Source organism: Drosophila ficusphila, unplaced genomic scaffold (genome assembly GCF_018152265.1).
Source record: "Drosophila ficusphila isolate 14025-0441.05 unplaced genomic scaffold, ASM1815226v1 contig_198, whole genome shotgun sequence".
In the NCBI taxonomy this organism is placed as follows: Eukaryota; Metazoa; Arthropoda; class Insecta; order Diptera; family Drosophilidae; genus Drosophila; species Drosophila ficusphila.
The window spans coordinates 12,727,987-12,749,399 of NW_025064092.1; the positions used below are offsets into that span (position 1 = coordinate 12,727,987).

Consider the following 21,413-nt stretch of genomic DNA (forward strand, 5'->3'; position numbering starts at 1 on the left):
AAACGCTTTTTTCTCTTCAGTAATTTAATCAATTGTTATGCAATTTATTTATACGCTATGTAAATATAATTTGTTCACAACTGTTATATAATTATTTACTTTTTTCTGTGTTGTTTTCCTTTTCTTTGTTTTGATTTTAAAGCGGCCGCTTTCAACAATTGTTTCGTTTTCGATTCGCGTTGACCGACCGATCTGCACTCTATATATTTCACACGTTTTGGATGATTTAACGACAGTGGCCCGTACTTGCGTATTTTAAGATTTTTCTCTTGTATAATTTTATTTCGGCGTAGCTACAACTTCTGGGTGTCGATTTCTAAATTTTTGTTTTGCTCTTGATTGATCTGACTTGAGCTTTGTGTTTGCTTTAAGAAATGTTAACAAATTTACAGACTTATATCGTTATTTCAATAATTATGTATTTATGTAATATATTTGTTGGTTTATTTATATATGTATATATGCATTATATAATATGCACTGAAATGTGTCAACAGGATTTTGAATTCTTTGCGCGGTTCGGTTGTGGGACTTGTGGGCGGGAAATGGGAGAAAATGGTAGTTAAAAGGAAAAACCAGAAGTGTCATCTGTCTTAACCTTATGTAAAAACTGATTTTTCTAAAATTTGTCTTAGTTTCTCGTTTACTATTTAAGATTGGAATACATAGCTGCTTGCTCTCGTTCTACCCTTTTTAATATCATTAATAAATTGTTTTTTTTTTGCGTCAGTTAAAGTACGAAAAAGTGCGCTTCGTCCCCCTTATTTAATGGCTAAAACGTGAAAACACTTTTGTTTTTGTCTTTATTTTCGTTATCATACACGTTTCGTGTTTAATTGCATTTGATTTTAGTTATTTGATAATTTCCTCTTTGCTTTAGAATGTAAATGGTTTTAGTAAACACCTTCCCGCCTACATTCCTGCAATTTTCGTTTGGTATTTTCCCACGGATTCATTATCCTTGGCTTTGTTACCGCGCTTTAAAATCTATTTTGGCCTTATCGCATAGACTCAGCTACTCTACATTACACTACATATGAAACATCGAAATATTTTTGCTTTTCGAATTACACAAAAAAAAAAATTTAAAACAATTGCAAACATCGCACACACACACACAAACAGTCACAGTGGTAACTACTACTTAGTTATATAGAATTATATTGAGCGTATATATATATAAGTATTTACAGGACAGGAGAACAGGACCTTTTGCTTGATTTTGTTTAAACATTTCCTTAACTTACTTTTCTCCTCGAGTGTTAACTTTTGCTAATATATTTCCCAGTGCAAACTACAACGGAAGTGTGGGTGGTGGGTGAATTGTTCAGAGCGAGACAGCGATATAGTCAGAGTAAGACAGCGAAAGAGACGGAGGATTGGCGATTGTGTTGTGTGTGCGTGTTGCAATTTTTCAACATAGTTGAAGTGGTTTATTCCTTGTTTTATTTGCATCTGCACAGCAGAAAGAATAAATGTGTTTTCAGTTTTAGCTTGCTTTGTCTTTCCTATTTCAATTCGTTTGTGTGCCCAGCTGTGGTCAAAATAATAGTGTGGACATGGTGCGTACAGCTTTAAATTTGTAATACAAATTTAAAATAGTATGTTCTGGCAAGTCTTTGACCTAATATCATGGTACAAATAATCTATCATACCTAAACCCTTGAATACGAATAAAAAAATCATTTTAAAATGTAAATTTTATTTAAGATTTCGAAATCTAATGGCACTAAAATTATTTTGCCCACAACTGTTCGCATGTACATATGAGTGTTGTGATTTTTGTATTTTGTGTAGTATAATTATGTTAGATTTATAAAAGTTTGTTGTGTGTTTGTCGCTGTGCCAACAACATTTTTAAGTTGCTTTTTATTTTGTGTTTGATGGTTTGTTTGTTTTGGGTAATTGCAATTTGTTAAATATGTATATTTATATATATGTTATATATATAAATATATATATATATATGCATGTGTATATATTTGTATATAAAAAGAGCATTTCATTTAATTTACCGCCTAACAAGGGTGTCCTTAATTTTTTTTCTCCTTTTAAATGCAGTTTTTGACCTGAACATTGTTTGTGGTTGTTGTCGATTAATTAATATTCCTTATGCTGGCTCTATAATAAGTATGTATGTATTTAATTGATGTTTATGTATATATGTATGTTTTCTTGTATATCATTTTCTTTGCTGAACTGTTGGTTTAAAATAGTTGAACAACTTGGTATGGCTTCTTTTCGATTTAATTATTTCTTTTCATATTGCTTGATTTAAGAAAATGTTCTTTTTCTTGTTTAAAATGTAAAATTTTCAATTTTTGTTTTGTCCTGTGAGTTGTTTTCCGCATAGGTTTTTAACGTCTTTCTTATATTTTTGTTGCCTTATGCTTTGTTCTTGCTGCTGGTATTTCATAGTTTTTTTTTTAGATTTCTGACGTCACAAAAATTTTTACGTACGTGTCGCTGTGGTAGTTGTTGTTGTTGGTTCTCGCAACGGATTCCTAAACAATAAAATGATGTAGCATAAATCGCTTATTAAACAAAAAAAAACTATAATAAATATAACACACACACTCTTACAAAAAAAAAAGGTTATTTCGGCACAGAAAATGCAAAAGACATCGACTCCAACTCATAAATCATTCTCAAAAATCTTCAAAAGCCACTTGATTAACAATATTCCAAACATTATGTTTTTGTTAGCCGACTGTCCTTTGCCTTTCGCACGTTCTAGGTCTTATTTTTTGGATCGAAGCTTACAATCTGACGTAAATAAATAGTTTTGCGCTTAAAACTAAAATGTACTTAACTAAGGCTTTTAAAAAATACTCGTATTCATAGTGGTCACAAAAAAAGTATTCGTTATGGTTAATCAAAGTTAAGTTCTATATATATATATAACAATAGGCAACAACACAGAGCAGAGAACTGATGTAGGTTACATGAAATTGCTTTATGCACAGCAGGGGTCAAAATAATCCTGGGTAAAGGACGTAAATCAAAAGTAAGGCTATACAATAAAACTAAAAAAAAAATGTTGCCAATATGTAATAATAAATATTGCTTTTTGCAATTGGCTCATCGATTATGCCAGATTTTGTATAAATGTGATATCAATTTTGTATAAATAGTTACAAATAGGTTTAAACATAAGAAATACACTGATTGAAATGTACACACAAAGAAATTACTTTGACCACTACCCTTAACATTTTAGCACCTTTTAACAGCATTTGCAGCTTTGAATCAATCAGAAGAGGTTGGATTTTTATAACTTTTATATATATATTTACGTATATATATATAGTATATATGTGTGTGTGTTCGTTCGTTTTTCTTTTTTGCTGGTGTGCGTGTCTGCACGTGTGCGACAGAGTGAGGGCGTTTGTAGACAGGGACAGAGAGAGAGAAGGGAGTAGTCGCGATTTAGGCTGAACAGAAAAACAGGCTGGGAATCTCTAAATCTCGAATTGGGAAAGCTTCAACGATGCCTTCGCTTCCTCCACTCACTTTTCACTAGCGTTTGCATTCATATTCATGGGGTTAACCTCCTCCTCCTCCTCGTAGTAATCGCTGTAGAATCCGCCACGTTCGCTTTCCATTTTCCCTCAACGCGTCCGCCGCCTGGAGGTGCCGTTTCTGCTGTCCTGGCGCGGATTGGACAATTCTTATGACGTCTCTAAAAATCATACCTTAAAGGTCTTCTCGCGTCGCTCCCGCTGTTGCTGTTGCTGCTGCTGTTGCTGCTGCTCCCGCGAATGGTGATCCCTCTGGTGCTGGTGGCCGCTACTTCGGTGGCCGTTGCCGCTTCCGGTTGCGGTTCCGGTTCCATTCGACGGCTGCAACATGGAGCTCATGGAGCCGGCGCTGCACAGCGCCGATGAGTTGACCTCCTCGCAGGCATAGCTGGCAATGCGATGATCGCTGCGCGACCGTTCCCGATCGTGGCTGCGATGGTGATCTTGGCTAATGGCTGCTCCTACTCCAACTCCTACTCCCGCTCCTGCTCCTCCGCCCCCGTTTCTTTTACTGGGAGCCGCCTGCTGCTGGCATCTGCGGTTGCCCAAGCGCTTTAGCTCGTAGTCCCGGGCATCGGCCACATCGAAGGTGGCTGCTCTCTGCTGGCTCGCTTTGCCATGCTTGGATCCTCCGGAGCTCGCAGTTGCTCCACCTCCGCCTCCGGTTCCTCCAGCGCCGCCTCCGACAGCTGTTTGCATCTCGAACGCCTGCGGATAGTACTCATCGTACTCGTGCTCCTCGCACAGATTGGCATTGCACTGGGCGACCTGCTGCTGCTGCTCCCGCTCGAGGTTTCGCTCCCTCTCCCGCTGGCGGTGCTTCTTGGGTGGCAGGGGAACGGGCGCCTGACTCTGCGACTGCATTTGCGTCTGCGTCTGTGTTTGGTTTTGGTTGTGGCTCTGAGTTTGTGTGGCCGCCGCCGCCGCGTGCAGCGATGTGGATGAGGCGCCTCTGCGCACCACATCCACACCGCCGCCGCAGCAGGCGCACTCCTACAATTCCGTCACCGAGTACAGATCGCTTTGGTTGCTGATGGCAGCTCCTCCTCCCAGTCCTCCGGCTCCTCCGGCAACTCCTCCTCCGCTTCCAGCTGCTCCGCGTTCGCCTCGCTTCAGGGATCTGTAGAACAAGGCCTGTTGCTGTTGCTCCAGCATCAATTGCTGCTGCTGCTTCGTGGAGAAATTGTTGTTGTGCTGCCTTTGGTAGAAGGCCTGCTGCTGCTGCTGCTGCTGTTGTTGCTGCTGCTGATGGTAGCTGCTGTCGTAGGAGTGCTGCTTCTTCATGTAGCTGCTGGTTATCAATTGGCTGGGATACTGTTGCTGCTGCTCTATGTAGCTGCGGGCATTGTCCAGAGTCTCCGCCCGCCGGGGACGCTCCCGCTCTCGTTCCCTCTCCCTCTCCCGCTCCCTTTCTCGCTCCCTTTCCCGTTCCTGTTGCTGCTGCTGCTGTCTTAAGCTAGCTGACTTTGGCGGCAAGGTCTGCATGTGGTTGGCATTGCTGCTGTCCACGGCGCCGCCTCGATTGCTGTTTTTGTGCCTGTTCTTCGGCGGCAACGTTGGCGGCTGCTGCGGCGAAGAGATGGCCACCGGTTGCAATTTCTGGGTTTGGGGTCGCTGCAGCGACCGATACTGACCCAAACTGGCGGCGCAAAGCGGCTGAGCGGAGATCTTTGACTGCTGTTGCTGTTGCTGCTGGTTGGTGGGAATCTCGGGCAGCGGCTGGTTAACAATCGAGGCGGGATTTAGCGAACGCTGCTGCACTCGCGGCGCGGCTGTGGGCAACACGTCGCTGCTCTCGATGCTGTAAACAGCCGAGGCGGGCAGTATGTGGGTGGTGGGTGGATGCAACTCCCGCTGTTGCTGCTGTTGCTGCAGTTGCTGTTGCTGCTGCTGTTGCAACTCCCGCTCCCTCTGCTGCTGAAGGGCCAGCAACTGCTGTTGCTGCTGCTGCTGCAGGACCAGCAGTTGTTGCTGCTGCTGCTGCTCCTTGGCATACGAGCTGCCTACCCCCGTGGTGCCGGGGATTTCCGTAAACGTATTGACTATCTTTGGTTTGGGCGGAGGCGGTGGCGCCGGTTGCGGCGGAGCAGGTGGCACCATCTGCTGTTGTTGCTGCTGTTGCTGTTGCTGCAGCTGCTGCTGCTGCTGTTGTTGTTGCTGCTGCTGAAGCTGCAACTGCTGCTGCTGCAACTGTTGTTGCTGCTGCTGAAGGAGGAACTCCTGGGGAATGCAGTCCGGCTGCTGGCAGTAATCCTTTGAAACGGTGGCTATTAAAGGCGTTTTGGCGCTCCGCAAGTTCGGCGAATGGACAGCCGGGGCAGCTGCGGGCGAGGGCGTGGCATTGACGGCGGACACACCCTTCAGAGAGCCACCGTAGCGGCCGACATGCCGCAGCGTGGCACACTTATTCGCCGATCCGGCGGCGGACATAATGTTAAGATTGTTATTCTGACCCCTGACTGCCTTGGGACCGATGCTAATGTACTTGGGATCGAAGCGGTTGAAGCTGTTGTTCGTCACGTCCCTGGGATCGCGGTCGTCCACCAGTTCAGCGTCCAAGCCGTTGCCCGTGGAGCGGCAGATGCCCGCGTTGGAGGTCTGGACAGAGAGCACCGACCGAATGGAGCTGCCGGTGGAGCGGGGCAGGGTGGCCGAGGCAAAGATGTTCTTCAGCGTGCTCTGGCCCTGGCTCTGGATCTGCTGGATCTGGTTCTGATTGATGAGGCTGCTTTGCTGCTGCTGATGCTGCTGCTGCTGTGCTGTGTTGCTGCTACTGCCTGCATGGGAACTGCAGGCAAGCGAATCTCAGTAGAAGTCGTTGGACTCAAGCGTCTTACACTGCTTGCTGAGCGTCGCGTACTTTCCGTTGTTGGGGCCCGGCAGGTACGACGCCGATTGCTGGTGGTGCGATGGCAGGCGACCCAGCGTGTGGTGACCCGACCTGAAATATCAAAGACGGGCATTAGTCAGCTGCCTATTTAGGATTGGGCATGGGTTGTTGTTGTTTAGTTGGAAATAGTTAGCCTTTCTACCGGATGAACCCAACGTTTGTTTAGAAGGTAGTGTCAAGACACGAAATTGTAACTTGTAAAATGTGAGCCTTTACCTATAAGTTCTAAGTGGAATTTACATTTTGGGCAAAAGCTCTCAGTGAGAAAAATCAATGGAATTTAGATCTGATTAGTTTATAAGGATTTTGTTTAGGTGTTAAACTAGCTGTCTTTCCATCAACTTCTTTCCATTTTCAACTGCAGGGATTAGTACGTGGAGTTTACTGTGTGGAGTTAAGTTAATCGGTTACAGTGAAGCCTCACTGAGAGACCTGTGTGTGTAGGTGGGGTCTGTGCTGGTTGTCATCGTGTTCATTTGTAGTAAGTGTGTGCTGGTGTTCTTTGTTAGTGTTCTCATGCAGGTGCAGCACAACGAAAAGAGCAACGAAATGACAAATAAACCAAAACAAAAGCCAAACGAAAACATAACGATAACGATAAAGAAACACTTCCTTTTACTAGAAACGGAAACCCGCTGAGCACTGAATATATTTTTAAAACCTCTCTATGGATTCTAAAAATTGCAAATCAGTATGTTCAGTAGAAAATAGAATAAAAAAAAACTTATATTTGAGCCGGCAGGTTATTCACATACCAAACTTGGTACTGGACTGGTTTTGGTTGCCTATAAACGCAAATATGTGATGATTTCATCTCTCGAGTAAACAAGTAACAAAATATGATCCAATGAGAACCTATTTCAGTGAGCAGTGGGTTTCGGAAACACAGGACAAACGCATAAGGGAAGGGATTCGGGTTTCGGGCGTTTTTTTTTTTTTTTTTTGGGAGGGAAAAACAAACAACAAATCGAATGAAATCAAAGTTCATGCCTTGTGCCATGCACCAAATCGTAGCCGGGCGGCGGCGACGGCGATCGCTGACCGCTGCTGCTGGCCACGCCCACCGCCGCTGCCACCGCGCCCGCCGCGTTGTTAGTTCTATGCTGTGTATTGTTGCTGTAGTGGTTGTTGCTGTGGTTGTTGTATTGGTGGTGGTTGTTGCTGTACAGGTGGTTGTTGTGGTGGTGGTGTTGTTGTTGGTGGCTGTTGCTGTAACCGGTGGTGGTGCCGTTGTTGTGATTGTTGTAAGTGGCGGTAGATGAGGTGTGGCTTGATTGAGATGATGGTGATGCCAACCCTTGTCTCAGGCCGGCCGTTCCGTTGCGATACGGTCCCACGCCGTTGTGTCCATTGGCGCCCATGCCTCCTCCTCCTCCGGCTCCGCCTCCGCCGCCTCCCGATCCCAGCAGGGTGCCCGATCCGCCGCCCACCGCCGCCGCCTGCTGGTGGTGCAGCAGCGTCCTGTTGATCGTCCCCGTGCTTATCGGTGCGGTGGGCGAGATGCTGGCGCTCGGCGCATTCGAGGCGGGGAACAGCGGCGCAGTCTCCGATTTGTCAGCGTCCAGAGTTGGTCTGTAATTAAATTCATTAATTATTTAATTAAAGGGCCATATAGAGGCACACAAATCGTACCGCTTCGTCAGATAGATCCAGGCGTGCGAGTCGGCGTACACGAGGATCGTCAGCAGGAAGGAAGTGAGCAGCCCAGCCACCATCATCAGACTGAGGCCCAGCAGCCCGCCGCCGCAGAGTCCGCGGAGTGCCTCCTCGTAGTGCCGGTCGATGGCCCGGCGGTCCAGAGTCGCCGACAACGTCGTCAGGTTGCGCAGCGTGTTCTCCAGATCATTGTCCATGGCGTTCAGAGTGCGCTGGATATCAATGTGCGGATAGGTGTCCTTGCTCATCCTGCAATGGAAACAAAAAATCAGGGTATTCCCAGAGCAATCCGAAAGGCAACCAGCATTCACTCACCGCTGCATCTGGTCCACACTTTCCCTGGCGCGATCCACAAGATCGCGGGACTCGTTCAGGCGCAGAATGAACCGATTGCGCGGCGTGCCGCAGTTCAGAAAGTCAACGTAGGGACTCCGCTGCGAATTGGAAATTGGGGATTAAGTACGATTTGCAAGGGGATCGAAGGGATCGAAAGAAGCACCCACCATGCCCACCTGGCGGCACATGTAGTCGTGCGGTCGCATACAGAAGTCGCCGGCGGCCACACTGGAGGCCAGGTAAACACCCGCCAGCAGCCAACAGATGATAATGCAGAAGAGACCCGAAACGCTGAAGAAGATCAGGGTGCAGCGGGAGCGCCTGGCCACACCGATCACCAGAACCGTGCAGAGCAGCAGGAGCACAGTGAGGAAGGCCAAGGTAGTTGGCCAGCGAATGGATTCGTAGAACTCTCCCAGCTGCAAGCGCAAAACGAGATTGATTAGTATAAAACGTATGCATCTGGAGAGGCTCCTCCACCCAACTCACCTGCAGCAAGCCCATCAGTGAGGTGTCGTTCTCGCTGCCCTTGGCCTTCATGAAGTAGTGCACCATGCTGTCCAGCGAAGCCACCGCCCGCGAGGTGTTCTCCGTGACCAGACGTGACGTCTCGATGAGCAGCATGACCACCGTCTGGTTGTACTGCGGCTTCTCCACCAGCTGCTCGACCTTGTGCCCGGCCATCCGCGTTTCCAAGTCGTGCTTGATGCTCTCCGTCTGAAAATTGCAGATTGAGTGTGAGGACAATCATTTACTTTAATTTTCGCATGTTTATACTTTTTACAGATAAGTACAATAAAGCATTCCAAATGAAAATATACCGAGTCTAGATTAACGAGCAGATATGTACAATAATTAATGGTTTTTAAATGTTTCCATTTCCAGGGAGATGAAAGAAGTTCAAAAGTAAATGACCAAATATGTGAGGATGGAGGGTGAAGGCAGTACCCATCTATCTATTTCCTCTATCCTCATTCCCTGGAACAAAGAACACACAAAAAGGGAAAAATAGTTTCTATCGTAATACTTCTGCTTCCGCACTTGGTACTTGGTTTGGGGTAGGGTTTTGGGGGTTTTCGGGATTCGGCTTCGGCTTCGGGAAGGTTTCCTTCTCAGATTCAAGGGACTGATTCACACACGCACGTCCACAGGCCAAGCCCCTTCGTTCGCAGCCCCTCCTTTCGGCCAATGTCCTTTGTGCCAGGGATAATTAATAGCGTTTTACTCAAGAGTTGAGCAATGCCAGCCATCTGTTTGGCCCCCGCCGTTCCCTCAGTCTTCTCTGCCTCTGCTCCTACTCCTCCTCGTCCTGGTCGTTGTCGTCTACCTTTGATGCTGCTGGCTCACTCACCTCATCCCACCCACTTTTCACCCCCTTAACCTTTTGCCGCATCTGCCTTGTTCCCTGCCGCCCCCCCGTCCTCTTTCTTCGCTCTTCTGTCTGTGTGTGCTGACAAAGTTTATGAATAGGAAAGCTTCGGCCAAGAGGACACTTCCCCTAGTGCCTGCCCACACCCGCCACCTTTGCAGTCCTGCTGCTGCTGTTCCTAGCCCCATTACACACCCTCCCTTCCTCCCATCCTCCCATCCTCCCACATGGGCACGTAACTGTCAACACACAGCTTTTAGGTTGATTATAATGAACAAGATGGAGCCGAAAGGGCGGTTGCTAGACCGCCTGGAAAGGGAATATGGGCTGCATGGAAATAGCAGAAGTTTATGAAAGCCAAGAACTAGGCAAGACAAGCTTTTACTATAGCGGAAGCGATGTAGGGGGAGGGGGAGGGGGAGGGGCACAGGGTAACTAAGATCGCACTCCAGACCTTATTCGCGTTATTAAAAAGTTTATGAGCCTGGGGCCTTAAGTCGATACACAACGGCTTAAAAACTAAAAACTTTATCTAAAACATTGCACAACCGCCACATGCTGCTGTTTTTTCTCGACAGACCAGCAAATGTGGCATCGTGTGTGACTTTGGACATACCTGACGTTTCAGGGTGAGCACCAGACCCTCGACGTTCTTTCCGGAGCCAAAGGCCTGCAGCAGACCATTGTGGAAGTCATCGTTGCCGTACAAGCCTGCAAGTGGAGCAAGATCAGAGGGACACAAATCAGTAAATCAAATTGTGAAGAGCGAGCCTGCGTTGGATATGTGCCGAAGATAGCGGGGATAATGCCAGTCGGAGAAATCGGGTTAACCGAGTCAGAGAGCTCATTCATTTATCGGAGATCAAGGCAAGAGCATCATGGGGCAGGTCAGTGATGTAATGCGCACCGCGACACAAGTTTCGCATTTCTGATTCAATTAAGCGCTCTCTGCGCAGCCCGGCGGCTAATTAAATTATTATTTCATCGTTTGTGTCGCCGCCAAACCACCGCTTCCACCGCCGTCGGATGACGCATGGTCCTCCAGTATTGGCTCCACTTCTTTGCCCCGACTTTGCATACGTGACCACCGACCGACCAGCCGCTGAGCTCCGCTCCATTGGCGATAAGTCGCGTTCTGGCTAATTGCCAATTGTTCACCGACAACCCACAACCGACAACCGACGACCGACGACCGACAACCCGCAACCACCAACACGCGATGGAACCGCAAAGGGATTTATACGTGCTTTGGCAAATGCAACTGGGACTGCCAATTTGATCCGATGCAGCGGTTCAACGTCCTTCCCCATCGCGATTCAGGATTCGGGGAGTCGGGACTTGGAATCGCTGGCTTTAACGCCAACTCTAATTCACCCAAACTCACCTAATCCGATGGCGCCACAGGTCATCAGCGTGATGATGACCAGCGAGCAGCTCTGGCAGCGCTGAGCACTCGGCTTCCGTTGGCGGCGGTCGCAGCAGCGGGTGAGCAGGTAGAGCAGAAGTCCCAACAGCGAGACGATCAGAAGGCCGGCAGGAATGGACGCCAAGATTCCCAGACTCTGCAAGAAAATACGGAAATAATACGGCTTAAGTTAGCATAAACTCAACAATTAGCAAAAACAATAAGTAGCAAACATAAATCCTTAAAAAGATTGAGAATTTATCCCAGAGTTTACAACAGATAAATTAACTATTTGTATATTAATTGCATTTTTGGCGAATCAATTACAACATCCACAACGGAGCCGAAATGATCTGATGAAATCTGATTTACCAATGAACTTGTTAAAGGTAAAATACAGGATAACCAAATGGTTCAAATAATAGAGACATTCCTATAAAATTTAGTTAATTAAAAATATATTTGGCAGTTTGGCAATATGGTTAGTCAAACATCAACATTTTGACCTGTTGACAGACAGTTCTGCAAATTTTAATAAAAATCTGTTCCAGTGAATTCTACACTCCGCTCTTTGTGCTGGACATTGGCAAAACTTTTAATTGAATAACTTGCAACACGATGCCTTTTGTTGGCACTGCAATATGTTGTTTGTTGGCTTCATGGCAGAGTGTCCTCTTTAAAGTTAATTTATTTTTTCGCTCGGCTCCGTGTCCGAAATTGAATTGAATTTGCCAAGTAAAACTGGCGAAGAGACACTTGACCCTTACCAACTTTTGCACCGACAAATTTCTTGGCTTGATGGTAATTTCACTGCCTTCCTCTGTCATTAAAAAAAACACGTTATGCACTGTGAGCTTCGAATTACCAGTCCAGGATATTGGATATTCCTCTGTATATGGCACAGAGATGGAGTTGAGAACGGGGATGGATGGGGATGGGGTTTCCATCGCACCCACTCAAGCCTAAATACGAATGAATGGCAAATGAGTCAGACCACTTGAGTCGTCCATTTCAGTCAAGTTAAGTCGAGTTCCAGTTTCGGCATTTCAAATGGGGATACTTTAGGTACTCGAGTGGAGCGATAAAAATAGCAAGTGCACAGAACCTATTCAAAAATCCCAAGTAGATTTATTTAAATGCAAACTTTAAGGATCACATCGATTTTGTTATAGCTCTGCCTTTTCCTTTAAAACTTTAATGTCCAGCAGTCAATCAGCATTGATTCGAAATTGCAATTACCTTTTACATACCCATTAGACAAGCCACATCCTCCTGGGAGGATGCAGGCAGTCGCCCCTCCTCAACACACCCATCACCCACATCACTTCTTTGAGGGGTATTTATTATTTATTGCACTTGTGCCATGCAAATAATCATTAAAACTAGTTAAAGTCGCCGTCGCTGTTGTCGTCTTTGTGCCTCGGCACATTTACGTGTCCTCGCAGTTGAATGACACTTGAGAAATGACCCCACCACCCCACCACCAACCTTGTTTGCACCACCTTCCCCTTACATTACACGGCGGGAAAACAGACCAGCCATCGCTTAGAAGGGTATTTCTCAGCAACATTATTTTGTTTATATGTACTCAAACTCCTATGAACAGGACACATTTTTAAATTATCCAACAATATTGGTCTTTGAATTATTATAGAGTGCATTTTTTCTCTGGTCTTAGAGTTAATTATTAAGTGAATTTTTTTCTCTACATACTAAGGCCCCAAGTTTTCCCTCTCTCCTACAATTTTCCAGGGCATGCAATCTGCAAAATGTAGCGAAAAATTTCCTTGCTAACAAGCGAAAAACTACCCCCATACCAGCCCCATTTAGCCCTCCTCTTATAGTGTTCAACCCCCTTTGGGAGCCTTTCGGAAACGCGGCGCTGGTGCTAAAAATGACAAAAATTTACGCGCTGCCTCCGACGCCTCTCAAATTGAATTAAATCAAAGCAAATTGCCAGCAACAACAAATAACCTTGAAGCTCTTCAAATACCACCTTCGGCAGCCCCCACCACCCTTTTCCAGTCCACATCCTCCATTTAATTGACAATTTCCCTAGTATTTGTAAGTGTGTCTCAATGGGAAGTGTGAAAACTACCATGAAAGTGGCGGAAAAACAAGGAGCTTACGGAGGAGAGGGTAGGCGAGGGGATTCAGCGAGGGGCTAATTGTAAACTATATCACGAGAGACTCAAATGTACAGCATATGCAAAAAAAAAACCTGAACAAAACAAGAGTAAGTAAATACGTGAACTATGGAACATTTCGTGTACATTTTAATCGGACGAAAGACACAAAATAAATAATTTTACAACTTAAAGATCATATGTTACTTTTTAAATATCACTCTTGAGTATGAGTCAATATGGTTTGAAGTTTATATACGATATAAAAACAAAATGGTTTTTACATTAACGTATTTGAAATCCAAGAAAAGCTTGTTTCATTAATTATTTCCCTCTTTCTAGCTCTGATCAAGTTTTCTCTTTGCGTGGGTCAACCAGTTACTTTGTAGAATTCTTGTTGGAGAAAAACCAGTTCTCCGAACTCCACCAAACATCCGGCCCCCTCGTCGGACCTCAAAAAAAAAAGTTATAATAAGTGCATAAATATGAAGCGATTTGGTTGTGAAGCCCAGCGGGTGGATAGTGTTATTTCCGCTTTGTCACTTCGTTATGGTAATTCCGAGAACCAACGCCCTTTTTCAGTACTAGATTGGGAAGAAAAACATGCAAAGGCGATAAGAAAGAGCCATAGGGCACATAAGCCAAGATTGCTGGAGGAGCAGTCAAGGTTAGCTCGGTTTTGAGATAAGAAAATGGATTTGTTCCTTGGCCTTGGCTATAAAAAGATTTACAGAAATCTCAAGTAACTTCTACGGCAACATATTGAAAAAATTATCTATTTTTAAAAATATGTATAAAAAAAATGTGAATTCAATTGTCCACAGCCCTTCAAACCCCGCTCACTTATAATTTAAAATGAGGTTTATTCAAATCGCGAGGATGGTTTTTTTTTCAAGTGCAACACAGGAAATCAACCCGACACAGACCATAAAACCCAGTGCCGAGAATTGAGAACTGAGAATCGGTTGAAGTTTAGCCTTTGTCTCCGGTCCCCCCTGAAAGAAAACGATGATATTGAATAGAACCCGAGAGGAAATGGAAGAAGAGTAAATGAACGGGGAGGTATGTCTGGCCATGTTGACGTGGCATAATTTGATATGCTAATCCAGCAGCGTTCCGTGATGAATTTTCAATGTGAAGTGGGTAAAATCGGGGAGCCCCAATGAGAAATCCAATTACGATCAGCTGAGTTCGGGCTCATTAACTCGGATCGAATCTCGCCGAGAACTGTGAATTCGCTTTCTGGCTAATTCATTATGAGCTGAAGAATGTGGTCTTGCGGCCAAGAAATACGAGAACCCACGCAAAACTTTCACACCAGAGAAATAAAGCAGAAAAAAAAGGGGGCCAGAGAATCCCCAACAGAATTCACCACCACAAAACAAGACGAAACCAAATGGAGTAGATTTCTGTGTTAATGCGGTGAAGGTGGGCGAATGCATATTATACAGATAAAGGGGGACGGGGCAGACCAATATAAAAGTAAACAAAAGCCATTTGAATCGTTTTTGAACTTGAACTTTGTGTACTTTATCGAGAAATAAACATACTTTGATAGAAGTGCCTTATAAAACACTTTCTATTAAGAATGTGTATGATATAGCTAGTCTTTTATATGTTATTTTTATTATGGCACTAAAAACACTAACAGATCTTTATTTGTTTCCGTTATGGAATTAACAGATCTATATTTACCACTCAACAGCATTAGTCAAATGCCAAAGAGCGTGGGGGTTAGTTCCAAATCAAACTCCTAGCCCGAAATCAAACTGATTTCGTTTTGGGTGGTCCCAACTTTTCAATTTCGGTCAGCGTCTTGAACTTCTTCGCTGGGAAAACAACAAAAGGCGGGCCAAAAGGCAAATAAACAACGGATAAGAAAGAAGCTGCTCTTCTTTTCTCTTCACAGCAGCTTGGCGACACAGCAATCTGTTCCAGCAGTTTGGAGCTCAGTCAGTTCATCTAAGCCCCATTCAGTTCCAAGTGCAGCATCTTTATACCAAGTCGTAAAAGAAGAAAAAAACAAAAACAAGCGAAAGACACTGATACAAAACAATCTGTAAAGTGGGCACACACATCTGGCAAATGTGAGGGCAGCTGTCTGTCAGTCAGCCTCAATGTGGGAATATGGAATACAGAACGGGAATGCGTTCTCCAAATCTGAATCCGAATCGGCCTGGTCCTTCCTCCGGACCCCTTTTGTTGTTTCGATAGCAGACGGAAAACTATCGGGAGGAGAAAGGGGGGAGCAGGGGATGGACCAATAGCAGACAGATTGCTGTTGCCATAACCCGCAACGTAGTTTTGACGCAAGCACAAAAGGTTGACAATCCGCTAGAGATATTCGAAATGCATATACATACGTACATATATGCAATCTGCATAAAATTCAAGCTATATTTAGAGCAATCTCTGAGCGAAACCCAAGCGAGCGAATGGGGCTGTCATGAATAGAGTAATGCAGGAAAGATTAAGAAAGCCTTTAGGATCAAAGAGTATTCTTTGTGAATTGCAAAACAAAAAAGCTGAGAGCTTTAGCCTTTACAACTTTGATAAGTTTTGTGGCAGCTTTCTTACACTTATTTTATCATTTTAAGGGAACGATAATGTATATAGTATTCCTAGATTTTCAGAGAAATCATTTTCGGATTGGACATGATGGTAATTTAACATAGGGTATAGATCAAAGATGGACCTCTGAATTTGGGAACTCTATATTTGGAGCACATTCCTGGGAAACAAACCATCCCTTCCGTTTGCATTCCTCCATTACAAGTCACTGGCCGCGATTAATTTTAGTCCAATCTATGGACTCATCTGCCGATGCGGGTTGCTCAACCCGCTTTTTCCCTTTCTGCCGTGAGGGCACCCGTACAATAGGCCCACACATACTTGTGTGGAAATGGGGTTGGATCTTGTCTATTTTTATTGTCCACGTCCGTCACTAGTTGAAGGTTGAATTGATCATCGTCTTCGTCTGCGTCATAATCAATGCAATGAGTACTGTGCCGGACTGATTTGAGCTAGGGATTGGTGGATAGGACGGGTGACTCTGGTGAAGATTGCTGGGCGTTGATAACGATTAGATGGCTGTGCTTCTAAAGGACTCGCTGTTCTCGATGTTTATCGCATCGGAACGTAACCCAAAGTGAAAGCCCTCCAATCCCCTTCCCCCATTTCCGCACCTTTCGGTTTCGTCTGCTTTACCGGCTTAGAGCTTTATCCAAAGCCCTGCCCCACCAATTAGCCATCCACTGCCGGGACACACTCGGAAAAAATGATCAGAGGAACGGCATTTACTAAATAGACACTCTAAAAGGGATTGGATTGTGGCCTTGTGGATTTAATAATAAAAGACTTAAATGTTATTAAAAAAATTTGTTTGTGAATATGTAGCTACTATTTTAAGCTCACCCCCTACAAGTTTTTACAAGTGACAAATGACTCTTGCTGACGTGCGTACAAACTACGCCCCAAGTCCGGACCGTCCCCGTAATCCCGCTCCTCTCACCCATGCCATTCGAGGGGAGTTATGTATGTTGCAGTCTGACCTACATCCACATCCACGTCTAACTGCAACAACACAAATCCGAAAAAGAAAACCCGAAGCCATAGCTCTGCCAGCTGACCTGAATTTTCGCACACACACACACACACACAATTTTCGCGCTGGAAGCCGGCATTTCCCAGCATCAAGGAAATGGCAGAATGGAAAGAAGGCTGCTAATTTTAATCAAATTTTTCCGCTGGGATTGTAGCGATGATTTCGTAAGTAGGGAAACCCGGGAAGGGAATCTAACGATTTGCATATGTTGATTGGTAAGCCGGTAAAAAGGGCGTCATTCTGCCCTGCCCCGTTTGAATATACATTTATAAATAGCGGTAAGGATGCGAGGGAGTTAAGGACAACGATGATGATCGGTCGGCAGGAGAAACAAAGGCAATCCACGAGATAGAAGAGGGACAAAGCCAAAAAGGAAGCCGGAAGTGTGCAGCTGCTCCTCATCCCCCTAAGTAAGGACCCTGCCTCGCCCCGCCCTGTTTACTTGGCCAGAGGCGTCACATGGAGCGCACATGGCAGAAACTACATGAAAACGGAACGTCTGCAAAAGAGTCCCTCTCTGACATGAGAGACCGTCAAAAATTGGGTTCTCTCTCCCAAAATTCAGACTTCTGAACATCGGAACACAGTGGCAATGAAACAACGAGAGGCGGGGCAAAAAGGAAGAAGAGGAAAAGCGATGGAAATTGAAATTTATCCACGCGTTTTTTCTCGCCTTTGTGCTCCATTTTGTATCCTATGCATTTGCAAACGGGACAAACCTGGAGGGCAGGTAAAACCTGGTGGAAAAAGGACAAAAATAACAAAGAAAGCCCAACGAAAAGACATCAAAAGAAACAAAACATACACCAAAATAGATATTAGATAACTCAAACCGAAAACTCGAATCTCAATTGAAGATGCTCCGGTTTCGCTCAAGAGGTACTTAGGATTGGATATCTATACAGTTCAATCCCTTGGATCTCTGATGGAGGTACTTTGAAGTTGTTTACAACTCCAGGCAAAGTGTTTCAGTTGGGTTTTGCCCACATAACGCTTAACTTCAATTAATCAAGGCCAAATACCTAATAGCAAATACCTAATAGCAAATACCTAATACCAAATGCTATTTAAACATTTCCAATATTTTAAAAATTAATGTTCTTTGCTCAACAGTTTATAATTTCTCATTTTCGTTTCCGTTTATTTTTGATTTGGTGAACATTGTAAGATAACTTTTTATGACTTATTCTCTTATAAATAAAGTTTCTTTATGAAAGATTCTACATATCTTGCTGCGCTCCCGTATACTAAGTGCCTTACGCATGACTTATTTAAAGTGCTCCCACTTCCCAATTCCCGCCCATAACCCCAATGGTTGGTCCCTTTTACAGTTGCAGTTAACGTTATCGGATGAAGTACTTAACAAAAACCAATTTTATAAGTTTCTTGTTTGGAAGATAATTGGTCTAGAAAACATTTGGTGAGAAAAGCCCGAGCTAAATCCTACCTCTAGAGTTGTTATATATTAACATATTTCATTAGTTTAAAATGAAAGTGTTAACATCAGATCTTTTTTCTTACTGTGTGTTGGGATTGTACTCACCTCGAGGTAAACATCGCTGTCCGGATTGAAGGTGTCGTTAACCCGACGGAATGTGTAATTCACGTGCGGAATCGAGTGCAGGATTTTGACGAGAATGCTTGGCTGTTCCATTTTTGTTGCTATATTGCTGGGATTCAGTTGCTATTGTTGTTGCTGCTGCTAGATACAGTTATAGTTGTGCGGCTGCCTCAAAAACACACACACATGCACGCCCGCGGACTAAAAAGGAAAATAAATCCTTTTCTCTCCTTGTTTTCTTTCGATTTTTTAGGGGTGGGGGAGGGTTCTTTTGGTGGGAGTTTCTCTCAGTGTGGTATTGTGTCTGTCGGTGAGCGTGCGTGTGTGTCTACCAGCGAAGGACGTCGCTGCTTTTGACGTCACAAATCGCCGCCGCTGCTGCCAAAGAGAGAGCCGCTGCAAGAACAAGAGGAAGAGAGCAAACACCGTTAGAGAAAGAGCGTGTGTGCGGGGGAGAGTCCTTCCAAAAAAAACCAAATAAATAGCAACAACGCATGCTCTCTCCCTCTCTCTTCGTTTTTAGCGCGTCCTGTTATTCGCTGCTCTAAATTTTCACTTTCACTTTTCACACACCCAAAAAAATTTATAAGAAAAATTCTGAAATGCTAAAAAATTGTACACACATAAACATCGGCTGCGGTTTGTTTTGATTGAGTTAGCGAAAGCGCATTCACTAAATAGTAAAGTAGTTTCGCGAGCTTTACGTTGGTACATGTTATAAATTTAAAATATTACACATTGTTTCTGCCAATTTGTAATTAATATTCTTCTTGTTTGCACATTGCGATCGATGTTTTGCATCATATAGCCGAAAGTTGGGCGTTCATAGTGTTGTTTCATTACCGAATCGTTCCAAGCCGCGACCCGTTTCGCTTCCGGTACGTTTCGCAACCTCCTTTGCTCTTCCTCCCTGATTTCCTCAACTTCTGCCGTATGAGGTGTTTAAAAATGATGTATCAGAGCTTCATTCTTAACAACGGGGCTCTCCCTGCAGTAAAGCAGATAACAACTTGGGATGTGTGCCTTCCCGGCGATTGCGGACTACCGAAGTTTACGAGTTTAAAATTGTCCGAGCTTCGACTTCCGAATTCCGAAGACAACCGCGGTCGAAAGTGCAATAACAAGTCTCTCCAAGAAGTGAACTCACTGCTGCTGCTGCTGATGTGACGGCTGGAATTGGAATCGGTCGTCTGTTTATTCACTCGCGGTAGGTTGAACAGCTTAGCGGTTGATATTTCGGTTTTCGTCCGCTGGAGGCGCTTTCGCCTCTTTCGCTAACAGGAATTTTTTGCAGAAATGCGAAACTGAGTAAGGACTTAACATTTACAGAGCAACAAATAACAGAGCAGCGGCAGATACACCATCTACACCTGACGGACAACCATTAAATCACGGATCTGGTGCTGCGCTATAAATGTTTGTAAAAGTTATCCTGTTACAGTTAATGTTAAAAACGACAGCTGCTAAAACTTCGGTCCCACTACATGGTATCCCTGTTCCTCAAATGCGCATCACTGCCCCTAGATTTTTCTTCCACCTAGCCAACATTGGTTCGAGCCTCGGCTTGCCTTAGTAAAGAGACATCAGTGGAAGAGCATCCGCGGCGCTCTCTTTTGCCCAGTCAAAAACCAGAGAGACAGCCATAGAAAAATGTATTGCGACTTTTAAATCCCCTAGAATAAAAAATCAGAAAAAATAATTTCAACCTAATCATCATATTATTATAATTTCTAATAGCCTAAGAGTAGGAAACTTTAAATAAGAAAACCTAATCAAATATGATCTCGTATGCAAGAGGCCCTTCAACCAAAAATGCTTTTCGGGCTCATATCTCAGGAAAAAAATAAATAAAAATATATAGTGCATAAAGTAAACAAGACTAAGGAATGACTGTCGATAGCGATAGCACTTCCATTTGCTTTCAACTTTCAAAGTGCAACTGCAAGCGGATTTCTCGACTCTTTCTGCTGATTATTAAGATTTTTTGTATAAAGTGTGCCAGTTGCCTTCCTCTTTGACTCGCTTACTTGTAATTTTTCTGTATTTTTATCAAAGTCAAGCAAAACGAGTTTGTCAGCCAGCGAGGCAAAAACAATGGCGACAGCAACTAACTAGAATAACCACTAAGAGGCGGGGCGGTTTCTGCAGGGGGGTGATGCATTAGATACCCTGCTCTTTCCGTTTTTAAAGATTATTGTATTATATATGAATAATATCATACTCATTAATATAGCAAAGCACAAAATTCTCAATTTTCCTTAAGCATTTCAAAAGATGAGTTAAACTTCTATAATAAATGTCGCTTTAACAAAAAAAGTTTATTATATATAAGGTAATTATATCCACAGTTTTATCTCGAAGTTTAACCAAATTTACGACTGGCAATGTTGCCCTTATTTATCAACTAATATGATTAATAATATTAAATATTTGTTTAACGACGGGGTCCCATGTTTGTTGTTGTATTCGGTTTGTATTCTGATAAAAGCAAACAAACACACACACAGACACTCTTATCAATAAATGTGGGAAATAAAATACTTGAAACCTATATACATTAAGAAAATTCTTTTAAATGGAGAAAGAGTAAACTTGAACTTGTAACTTCATTAATGTTTTCGTTTATAAAAAAAAAAAAACCTAATACTGCATACAGAGAAAAAAACACTACACTCACACACGCTCACAGGCGGATTTTTTCGGCACTTTTCACACCTTTTGTTGATTTTTGAAGTTCTCACAAAGCTCGAATCTATAGTCCCCGAACCATCGCACAATTCGGTTCAGCTTTACATTTTCAATTCATTTAGTTAACACTTTTTCCGCGCCTTTATTTTTTTTATTTTTTCAACGCGTTAGCGTTAGCGGTGGAACAAGAACTGATAATTGGACGATAGCCTACGCCGTTGCAGCCCTGTTTAGTAACGACCAAAACCAATTTAAAA

At 43.9% G+C, this 21,413-nt stretch overlaps 1 protein-coding gene across 1 annotated transcript; it reads right to left on the reverse strand.

Moving 5' to 3' along the window:
* Positions 1-2,414: 2,414 nt before the first annotated feature.
* On the reverse strand, positions 2,415-21,339 carry LOC108097230 (AF4/FMR2 family member lilli). The gene is given in 10 exon segments (XM_017199391.2): positions 2,415-6,462; positions 7,402-7,983; positions 8,044-8,316; positions 8,383-8,501; positions 8,571-8,822; positions 8,893-9,120; positions 10,389-10,483; positions 11,157-11,334; positions 18,451-18,864; positions 21,146-21,339. Coding segments are annotated over 9 exon segments (4,611 nt in total). The 5' UTR covers positions 18,562-18,864; positions 21,146-21,339; the 3' UTR covers positions 2,415-3,689.
* Between the last annotated feature and the right edge of the window lie 74 nt (positions 21,340-21,413).